The 11,538-nt window shown below is 42.0% G+C and overlaps 2 protein-coding genes across 2 annotated transcripts in view; one reads left to right on the plus strand and one right to left on the minus strand.

The window, feature by feature from the left end:
- Positions 1–3: 3 nt before the first annotated feature.
- On the minus strand, positions 4–8,562 carry LOC102257649 (the record flags this gene model as incomplete). The annotated part of the gene is given in 3 exon segments (XM_014549669.1): positions 4–399; positions 7,757–7,924; positions 8,455–8,562. Coding segments are annotated over 3 exon segments (672 nt in total), but the record flags the coding sequence as incomplete, so codon positions are not given.
- Positions 8,563–10,202: 1,640 nt separating this feature from the next.
- The window catches only part of LOC102257964 (olfactory receptor 1J4-like), an 8,539-nt gene continuing 7,203 nt past the window's right edge, over positions 10,203–11,538 (plus strand). The window contains 2 exon segments of the mRNA XM_014549670.1: positions 10,203–10,515; positions 10,518–10,973. Coding sequence (XP_014405156.1) covers positions 10,203–10,515; positions 10,518–10,973 — 769 coding nt within the window.

Genomic DNA, 11,538 nt, shown 5'->3' on the forward strand with positions numbered 1-11,538 from the left:
ATCCTCTGCCAGCATCCACATAAGCTTCTCTCGTGCCTTGTTCACATGCTATCGTTCATTGGTGTCAACCACAAAGATGAGACCTTGTGTGTTCTGGAGGTAGTGGCGCCACAGAGGCCAGATATTGTTCTGGTCACTCAAGTCCCACACAGTGAAGCTGATGTTCTTATACTCCACAGTCTCCACTTTGAATCCAGTGGTGGGGATGGTGGTCATGATCTTACCCAGTTTCAGTTTGTACCGGATGGTGGTCTTCCCCGCAGCGTCCAGGCCCACCACGAGAATGCGCATTTCTTTTTTGCCAAAAAGGCCCTTGAAGAGGTTCACAAAGATATTCCTCGTGCTGTAGACTGGAGGGAGAGCCACTGGCCAGAGAAGCCCTCGGCAGCTGCCGTGCTTCTGTTATTCTGAGCCAGGCTTTGGTTTCGCTCCCACCCATTTTTAATGTTGTTATGTTGTAGAACACTCACTTATTTAGCATCATGATCTGTGCCTGGTGATCTTTCTTTTTTTTGAACTGATTTTTTTTATGCTGGCTTTTGTTGGCTTCTGGCTAATTATGTTGGCCGACTGTAATCAGCCATGATAAGAATAGTTACACTATAAAAATTGGTATATGCTACAAAGCAAGGCTGTTAGAAAAAGAGACTTTTTAGGAATGCATTTAAGAGCACGCCACTAGTTTTATAATTAGGAAGAGTTTGTTGTAATGGGTCCCTACCTTAACACCTTATCTACTTCTGATATTAATATAAATGCTTTATATCAATACTAGGGGCCTGGTGCATGAAATTCCTGCATGGGTAAGTTCCCTAGGCCTGGCCAGCAATCAGGGCTGATCGGGGCCTTCTGGCTGCCAGCCGGGTCCTTCCTTCATTCCACGCCGTCCCCTAGTGGTCAGCGCACATCATAGCGAGCAATCAAACTCCCCGTCACTTGGTCGAACTCCCGAGGGGACACTTTGCATATTAGCCTTTTATAGAGAGAGATAGGTATAGATACATATACAGATATAGATAAGATAGAGATATAGATACTAGTATAGTATAGTATAGCACAGTACAGTATAGTATAGTCAAGATGCAGCTTTCTTGTGGTTACAGTAGGTCTTCAGGTTACATCGGAGATCCATTCCTATGGCGCGACGTAACGTGGTTTTTGCCGTAAGTCAGAACCCAGATACATAAGCACCTATGTCACTCACATGGAGCAGATACACAGCAGTAATATAGTGAAACAGAAAAAAAATTAAAAGAAAGATAACAATTCTTGACCTTTTCTTGTGGTAAATAAATAATAAGAAACATAAAGCCTATTGTGCTCAATTAATATCTGACCAAGGAGGCAAGAGCATACAATGGAGTGAAGACAGTCTCTTCAATGAATGGTTTTAGGAATATTGGACAGATGCATGCAAAAAAAATGAAATTAGACCACCAACTTACACCATACACGAAAAATAAACTCAAAATGGATAAAAGACTTAAATGTAAGACGTGAAACCATAAAAATCTTAGAACAAACAATAGGCAGCAAAATCTCAGATATCTCTCATAGCAATAATATGTTTCCTGATACAACTCCTAGGATAATGGAAACTAAGGAGAAATAAACAAATGAGAATACATCAAAATAAAAAGTTTCTGCACAGCAAAAGAAACCATCAACAAAATAACAAGAGAACCCATTGCATGGGAGAACATATTTGCCAATGATACATCCGATAAGGGGTTAATATGCAGAATTTATAGGGAACTCATACAATTTAACAAAAGGAAGATAAACACTTGAATTTAAAAATGGGCAAAGGACCTAAATAGACACTTCTCCAAAGAGGACATACAGAAAGCCAAAAGGCATATGAAAAAAATGCTCAAAGTCACTAATCATCCGAGAGATGCAAATCAAAATGACAATTAGGTACTATCTCACACCTGTCAGAATGGCTATCATCAACAAATCAACAAATGACAAATGTTGGTGAGGATATGGAGAAAATGGATCCTTCATACATTGCTGGTGGAAATGCAGACTGGTGCAGCCACTGTGGAAAACTGTATGGAGTTTCCTCAAAAAAATAAAAATGGAATTATCATTTGACCCAGTAATCCCACTTCTAGGAATATATCCCAAGAAATCAGAAACACCAGTCAGAAAGGGTATATGCACCCCTATGTTCATAACAGCACAATTTACAATAGCTAAGATCTGGAAACAGCCTAAGTGCCCATCAGCAGATGAGTGGATTAGAAAGCTGTGAAACAACCTTCATCCCCTAAGATCTACTTTTTAAGCCTGACATCCCCTGTAGTTATCAACTGCATGTACTAGTATGGCCTCTAGAAGTTAGTATGCTAAGCTGACCAACAGGATGGTAGTAACTGTCCATAGGGTTTGTCTCTAAAGGATTGTGTAGCATAGCAGAAATATAAGCTACCTAGGCATATGTTGTAAAGCCGTTTGAAAGTAACTCAGAGCAAGTTTTGTGAATAGAAATGCAGTGCTCTTGTCACATTCTGCTTTAAAAGGTTATGGCAAATACAAATTAAAAAGAAAAAAAAAGAAAGCTGTGGTCCATCTACACAATGGAATACTACACTGCTCTAAAAAAGAAAGAACTCTTACCATTTGCAACAGCATGGATGGACCTGGAGAGCATTATGCTAAGCGAAATAAGAGTTTGTTGTTATGGGTCCCAAATAAGAGTTTGTTGTAATGGGTCCCTTTCTCCACCCAGTCGGAGAAAGACTAATATCACATGATCTCACTCATTTGTGGAATATAATGAACAACATAAACTGATGAACAAAAATAGATCCAAGACACAAAAGCATCAAACAGACTGTCATACCTCAGAGGGAAGGCAGGAGAGTTGGAATGGGTGGAAAAAGATCAACCAATGAAATTGTATGCATAACCCATGGACACAGACATTAGAGTGGTGAAGGCCTGGGGTGGGGGGAGGTGGTGCAGGCGGGCTAGAAGAGGTCAATGGGGAAAAAGGGGGCCATATGTAATATTTAAACAATAAAGTTTTTTTAAAAAGAAAGGAAAAAAAAGAAATTGAGGTAAATACAAATAGATGGGAGCATATACCTTGTTCACGGATCTGAAAAATTAACATCATTAAAATGTCCATAGTACCCAAACCAATCTAGGACAAATATTCCAAAAAGTTATATGGAACCAAAATGTCCCCAAGAACCTCAGCATTCTTAAGAAAAAAGAACAAAGTTGGATGCATCACAATACTCGATATCAAACTATACTACCAGGCCATTATAATCAAAACAGCCTGTCATTGGCATAAGAACAGGAATATAGAATATATGGAACAGAACAGAGAACCCAGAAGTCAACCCATGGCTTTCTAGTCAATTAGTATTTGACAAAGGAGGGAAGAGCATAGAATGGAGTAAAGACAATCTCTTCATGAATGGTGTCGGGAAAATTGGATGGATACATGCAAAAAAAATGAACTAGACCACCAACTTACACCATACAAAAGAATTAACTCAAAATGGGTAAAAGACTTAAATGTAAGTCGCAAAACCATAAAAATCCTAGAAGAAAACACAGGCAATAAAATCTGACACATTTCTCGTAGCAATATTTTTGCTGTTATATGTCCTAGGGCAATGGAAAGAAAGGAAAATATAAACAATGGGACTACATGAAAATATAATGATTCTACACAGCAAAAGAAACCATCAACATAATGGAAAGGGAACCACTGTATGAGAGAACATATTTGCCAATAATACATCTGATAAGGGGTTAATTTCCCAAATATGTAAATAACGTCTACAACTCAACACCAGGAAAACAAACAATCCAGTTAAAAAAATGGGCAAAGGACCTGAACAGACACTTCTCTAAAGAGGACACACAGATGGCCAATAGACATATGAAAAAATGTTCAATATCACTAATCATCTGAGATATGCAAATTAAAACCACTATGAGATGTCACCTCACACCTGCCAGCATGACATCATCAATAAATCAACAAACAGCAAGTGCTGGCAAGGATGTGGAGAAAAAGGAACCCTAGTACACTGTTAGTGGGAATGTAGACTGGTACAACCACTATGGAAAAGAGTTAAAGTTTCCTCCAAAAATAAAAAATGGAACTGTCATTTGATCCCACGATCCCACTTCTCAGAATATATCCTAAGAAGTCTGAAACACCAACCAGAAACAATATATGCACCCTCATGGTCATAGCAGCATGATTTACAATAGCTAAGATCTGGAAACAACTCAAATGATCATCAGTATGTAAATTGATAAAAAATACAGTGGTGCATTTGCAGAATGGAATACTATACAGCTGTAAAAAGAAGGGTCTCTTAACCTTTGAGACAGTATGGAGGGACTTGGAGAGTGTTATGCCAGTCAGAGAAAGACAAGTAACACATGATCTCACTTATACCTGGAATCTAATGAACAAAATAAACTGATGAACAAAAGAGACCCAGCATGCAATGGACTGACGTATTTCAGAGAAAAGGGGGTGGGGGGGGACAGGGAGAGATTAACCAAAGAACTAATATGCATTTATGCATAACCATGGACACAGACAATAGAGCAGTGAAGGCATGGGGAGGAGGTGGCAGCGGGGTGGAGGGGGGTCAATGGGGAAAAAGGGGACATCTGTAATACTTTCAACAATAAAGATAAATTTTAAAAAATAAAAAGAAGTTACAAAATACTCATGAAGATATAAATTACAGCATAAGGAACATAGTCAATAATATTGTAATAACTGTGTGTTGCCTAGTAGGTACTGGAAATATCAGGATGAACACTTTGGAAAGTACATGATTGTCTAACCACTATGCTGTACATGTGAAACTAATACAAAATAATATTGTACGTAAACTATAATTTAATTTTTTAATTTAAAAAATGAGAAAAAGGAAAGTAAGTATAACATGATCTCACTCATATGTTGAATCTAATGAACAAGAAAAACTGATGAACAAAATAGATCCAGAGACATAGAAGCATGGAACAGACTGACAAATCTTAGAGGGAAGGCGGGGGAGCGGGGGTGGGAAGTGATTAACCAGGGACCTTATATGCATATATGCATAGCCCATGGACACAGACAATAGTGTGGTGAAGGCATGGAAGGAGGGTTGTGGGACGGAGGGGGTCAATGTGAAAAAATACAAAGGAGACATGTGTAATGCTTCCAACTAATAAAGATACATTGAAAAAAATAAAAACACCAAGATTTTTTGAGGTTTAAGTGACATATAATAAGTTTAATATATTGAAAGTATACAATTTGGATAGTTTTGACATATGTATACACCCATTAAGCTATGACTACAAGCTGTCAGGACCACGAAGTTTCCCCAAGCCTACCTCCTGCTGCCTCTTTGCTCCTCACCTCTGTCCCCCAGGGCAACCACTGATCTGTTTCTGTCACATCAACTAGTTTGCACCTTCTAGAAGCTTATCTAAATGGGTCATACAGAATATATTCTTTTATTGCTGTCTTCTTTCACCCAGCATAAGCATTTTGAGATTCATCTATGTTTAATATGTATCAATACATGGTACATTCTTTGAGCTCATTAGATCATGCTTTTTATTGGCAAGTAGTATTCCATTGTTTAGATGTACCACAGCTTTTTTTGCCCATTCATCTGTTGATGGACATTTGAGATTGTTCCTAGTTGCAACCCTGATTTTTGTTGTACCCCAGCACTTTTTTGCCATTTACCGACCATATTTTTAATTAAAATTTGTTTTCTGCTCCCCCTGCTTGAATGTGTGCTCTCCAAGAGGAATTTCTGTTTGTTTTATTCACTGCTGTGTCTCCAGAGTATATATCTTACATTTGTGAGAACCTTAGTAATTATTTAAGAGAACGTGTCAATGAATGAACAAATGAATTCACTCAACATTACCCAGTGCCTATTTCAGCCATAGCTGATACTTAGTGTTACACAGACATTGACAATAATTCTAAACATTTATTAAGCTTCCATTATGTGCTCATTTAATCATCCCTCAAACTCACCTGAAGAGTATTACTATTATTATTATTCCTACTTTGAAGGACCCAGGTCTCAGAGATCTTTGATAAATCTCTCAGACATGCTCTCTTTGTAAGGGGACAGAGCCCAGAGTCTTTTTCCCAGAGCCGACAGACTCAATCCCATTGCCCCTGAACAAGGCACAGACCCTACCCTATAGGACCCCACACAGGATGGGGACACCAATACATTTGAAGGGGCTTTGTGTTGGAACAGATGTCTGTGTAGTGTTTTGCCAGCTTGCTGAAGCCCGTACACTGCCTGGGCCATTCACTGCTGTGCAGAGAAGCTGAAATTGTGATGCAGAGGCCACCAGCAACTGGGAACCTCCTGCTTCCCATCCAGAGACTTGACCAGAGGCCCGAGATATGACTGACATTAAGAACACTTTCTCCTGGGACTCCAGGTACAGCTCAGCTCCTCTGGCCCCTAAACATGTTCCATCCCAAGGGGCCAGGAGGAGGTTGGGCAGTTATCTCAAATGACTGCTGCTCTACTCAGGGACTTGGGGCTGTCTCCCTTTGGGGTCTCTTTCTGCTACTAACAGGGGATGTTCTGCCTGTTGTTTTGAAGCTGGTGAACAAACATGAGAGTCTGTAAAGGTCCTAGGGCCATAAAGGTTTATTCCCCTTTCCTTTAAGCCTGGGTCTCCTGCACAGAAACTGAGGATTCGGGAGACAGCACAAAGCACAAGGTATCAGAACTCACAGCCCTGGTATAGATTAGAAGGGAACCAGAAATCTCCATAGTCGTGTGTGTGTGTGTGTGTGTGTGTGTGTGTTGTATGACTTTGTGTATGTGTGTCACTTACTCACACACTGAATGCCTCCACCGAGGACATGGATAAGTCAGAGAAGGCGGAAAGTTTCCTCAGCGATGTGTGTCTTATTTTACTTGTGTTTTGTTGCCTGTGTGCTGCATGGAAGACCTTGTGCATCACTTGTGATTTGAATGTGTGACTGCCTATGACTGCAATGTGTGTGGTGGAGGATGCTTGATAGTTACGTGTGCGCAACTGTGTTGCACAGTGTGAGTGTATTTTGTGTGAGTTTTGCATAGATTTGTGTGATGTTGACTCACACTCTGGCTGTATTTACTTAGCTTGAGTGTAAGCCAGGGAAGTCTGTAAGTCTCCATCTGGCAAGGCTGGATAGTGTGTGAGTGCTCTTGTATGTAACAAACTCACACCTTGACTTCCTTCACACAGAAGATATGTAGGATGGAGACTTAAAACCAAGATACTGAAAAAGGCCAAATAAACAAACAAAAAAACCCCCATCTTACTTTCATACATTTGGACTCACCATAGCTACAGATTAGAACCCACACAGGCAGCTTAAAAAGAAAAGCCCATTTTGAAGATCTGTTGGGGACCATTTTTTAGTGATTTGAGTAATATAGGAGCATCCCCGAAGCCCAATATTTTTGAACTTCTTATTCAACTTTGTTACATAGTTTAGAAACTAAATGCTCATATCTGAGGTCACCTATGGCTACACTTAATTCTTTGTCTTTTTCCCACTTAATAGCTTTGTGGTCGTACATGCTCATCAGCCTCCACTGTCAAATGGGAATAATTACAATCACTATGGAATCTTGTCTGTAAGGTGCTTAAGTTCTAGCACATTGTAAGCACTTATAATTTGTAGCCTGTAGAGGCCATGACACCTGCTCTCCATTTTCTGAATGCTAGAGGACAATACCTGGTACCTGACAGGAAAATTTGGCCCATTCAAAGACTCCCCTGGACCTCCAGGCAGCCGCTTCTCCTCTCTATTACTGAGTGTCTCCAGGTCACCTATGGCTACACTTAATTCTTTGTCTTTTTCCCACTTAATAGCTTTGTGGTCGTACATGCTCATCAGCCTCCACTGTCAAATGGGAATAATTACAATCACTATGGAATCTTGTCTGTAAGGTGCTTAGGTTCTAGCACATTGTAAGCACTTAGTAAATTGTAGCCTGTAGAGGCCATGACACCTGCTCTCCATTTTCTGAATGCTAGAGGACAATACCTGGTACCTGACAGGAAAATTTGGCCCATTCAAAGACTCCCCTGGACCTCCAGGCAGCCGCTTCTCCTCTCTATTACTGAGTGTCTCCCAGCCACCTCTTTCACTCATGGTGCTGACAGAATCAAGGTACCATTTCTATATTGTCCTTGAAATGGTCTCTTCCAGGAGATGTTTGAGATCCTAGTTATTTACTGGGATTACTTAACCTTTTTACACACCCACACAACAATATTAATGCCAAGTTCCTCTCCCAAAAGTATGGGTATTTTGACATTCAACTTTAGCTTAACCTTTCGGTTCTAGCACATTGTAAGCACTTAGTAAATTGTAGCCTGTAGAGGCCATGACACCTGAATCTCCATTTTCTGAATGCTAGGGGACAATACCTGGTACCTGACAGGAAAATTTGGCCCATCCAAAGACTCCCCTGGACCTCCAGGCAGCCGCTTCTCCTCTCTATTACTGAGTGTCTCCCAGCCACCTCTTTCACTCATGGTGCTGACAGAATCAAGGTACCATTTCTGTATTGTTCCCTTTCCTTGAAATGGGTCTCTTCCAGGAGATGTTTGAGATCCTAGTTATTTACTGGGATTACTTAACCTTTTTACACACCCACACAACAATATTAATGCCAAGTTCCTCTCCCAAAAGTATGGGTATTTTGACATTCAACTTTAGCTTAACCTTTCTACCTCCCACAGGAAGAAATGGGTGAATTCTCTTCTCAGTGAAAAGATGATCAGAAAGTCTACCTTTGAGACCAGGCCCTGCTGGGCAGTATCTATGTGAAATTGTGTAAGCCATTTCACTACTCCTGTTAGTAGTGAGTAATAGAACAAAAATCTCTGTCTTCCCTACTTCGCAGACACAGAACAAACATTGGTGGATGGAATGAAACCGGAAGTACATGAAAATCATTTGCAAACTACTGGGCTGTAGGAATATGACCACTGTCTGAGCAAAAGGACTCCCTCAAATCCTGAGACCATATTGCTTAAGGTCCTGGCTCTTTTGTCTAATTAAAGAAAGGGATAAACAGAAGCGTTATAGGAGCAGAGATTCCAATAAATCTAAGAAACATGAGAGAATTGAGACTACAGCAGTAACTAACTGTGTGATCATGATAGTTCTCACTCCTTCTGAGTATGTATATGATGAAGTTTTATAACAGCTATCTTCTGGGATTATTTAAAATTTAATGAGGCAATAATGCAAAAATGTATTGGTTTGACAGAGTGTTCACTAAATGTCAATTATTATAAATGTGAAGATCGGTACTAGAAATAGTGATGGTCAGTCAGGTAACTGTGAATCCTAATAGACACTTCCCATCCTTCAGAGTCCCCAGTCTCACCTGCCAGATCTCAGGTCTCAGGTGTTTCCTGCCTATGGATCCTCATTTCTGAGCCAGCATGAAGCACCCGGTACAGATGGAGATAGATGCACTGAGGTAAGTAAGTTTATTTCTTGGCAAATAGATGGATGTGCATTTAGACTTGTTTCACCGGAAGATTGACCCAATGACAGGATATGCACTCCGAAATGCCTCTTGAGAGGGTGAGAGCTCAGATAAAAATAATGGGTATTATTTTGTGTTTATTTTATACAAGACACTGTTCCTAGATATTAATGTGTCTTGAATTGGAATCCTCTAGGAATATGTGACATTGGTATCACCACCTACTGTGGCACAACATGAGGCGAAGACAATCACCCCCTCAACTCATCCACCCAGAAAGTGGTGGGGCCAGACTTGCAGCACAAGGAATCTGGCTGCAGAGCTTCACATTTACTCAGTCCTCTGTCAGGGGTGCCCAGAGGGTCAGGGGGCTGAGGGAAGAGGTCCTGTGTGTCCCATTTATTCGTGCATTTCCAATTAGTAGCATGGTGCCAGGAACCTGTCTAATTAAAAAATTAAGAAGAATGAATTTGCTCTAGTTTCATTGAAAAAATCAATGTTGGGCATTGAGGGTATGTTGCTTGCTATGGCAGCTCTAGCTGATTATGTGTATGCAAGGATAGTATTTTTCTCCAGGAGAAAGTAGAAGACCCTACAGTGGTGGCCATAATCACACTTTGGAAGTATTTTACCTTTTTACACTGTCCTTTCATCCCCAGCAGACCCAAGAGGAACATGAGGCCTGAGAACCAGAGCAGCGTGTCCCAGTTCCTCCTCCTGGGGCTCCCCATCCCGCCAGGGCAGCAGGGCGTGTTCTTCACCCTGTTCCTGGGCATGTACCTGACCACGGTGCTGGGCAACCTGCTCATCATCCTGCTCATCAGGCTGGACTCTCGCCTGCACACGCCCATGTACTTCTTCCTCAGCCACTTGGCCTTCACTGACATCTCCTTTTCATCAGTCACAGCTCCAAAGATGCTCATGAATATGTATACTCAGGATCAATCCATCTCCTATGCTGGATGCATTTCCCAGGTGTACTTCTTCTTATTTTGGGGGGATTTCTTCTGGCTGTGATGGCATATGACAGGTACATGGCCATCTGTCACCCTCTGCACTACACCACCATCATGAGGGAGGGGCTGTGTGTGCTGCTGGTGGCTGGCTCCTGGATTCTCTCCTGTGGCAGTGCCCTGTTACACACCTTCCTATTGGCCCAACTGTCCTTCTGTGCAGACCATACCATCACCCACTTCTTCTGTGACCTCGCTGCACTTCTGAAACTGAGCTGTCCAGACACCTCCCTGAATAAGCTGGTCATATTCACTGAGGGTGGAATGCTTTTCTTTGTGCCTTTTGGTATTATTGTGGGCTCATATATCCATATAGGGACCATCATCCTGAGGGTGCCCTCCACTAAGAGACTCTTTAAAGCCTTTTCTACCTGTGGCTCCCATCTCTCTGTGGTGTCTTTATACTACGGGACAGTGGCAGGTGTTTATGTTAGTAACTTTTTATTCCTAATTGATAGGTTTTGCTTGTTCATCATCTCTTATCATATACTAGAGGACCCATGCACAAATTCATGCATGGGTGGGGCCCCTCGGACTGACCGGTGATCAGGGCCGATCGGGGCGGTCTTGCCCAATCCTGATGGGAGCCTGCTGTCTGGGGGCAGGGACCGTGGGAGGTTGGCCAGCCATGGGAGCGCAGTGACCACCAGTGGGCAGCTTCTGCAGTGAGCATCTGCCCCCTGGTGGTAAGTGCGCATCATAGCTACTGGCTGGTTGTCTGGTCGTAATGGTCACTTAGGCTTTTATATATAGACTACAGGCCCCGTGCACGGATTCGTGCAATGGTGGGGCGTGGCCTGCGGTGATTGGCCACTGTGGGAGTGCTGCTCATCCTGGTCAGCTGAGCGACTGTGGACCCACCCTCTGAGCAGCTGCTCCTGCTGTGGAAGCGCCGCTCATCCCGATCAGCCAAATGGCGCTCCCACTGTGGGAACACACTGACCACCAGGGGGCAGCTCCTGCATTGAGCATCTGCCCCCTGGTGGTCAGCGTGCATC

Source organism: Myotis brandtii, unplaced genomic scaffold, assembly GCF_000412655.1.
Source record: "Myotis brandtii unplaced genomic scaffold, ASM41265v1 scaffold5656, whole genome shotgun sequence".
NCBI classification, from domain to species: Eukaryota; Metazoa; Chordata; class Mammalia; order Chiroptera; family Vespertilionidae; genus Myotis; species Myotis brandtii.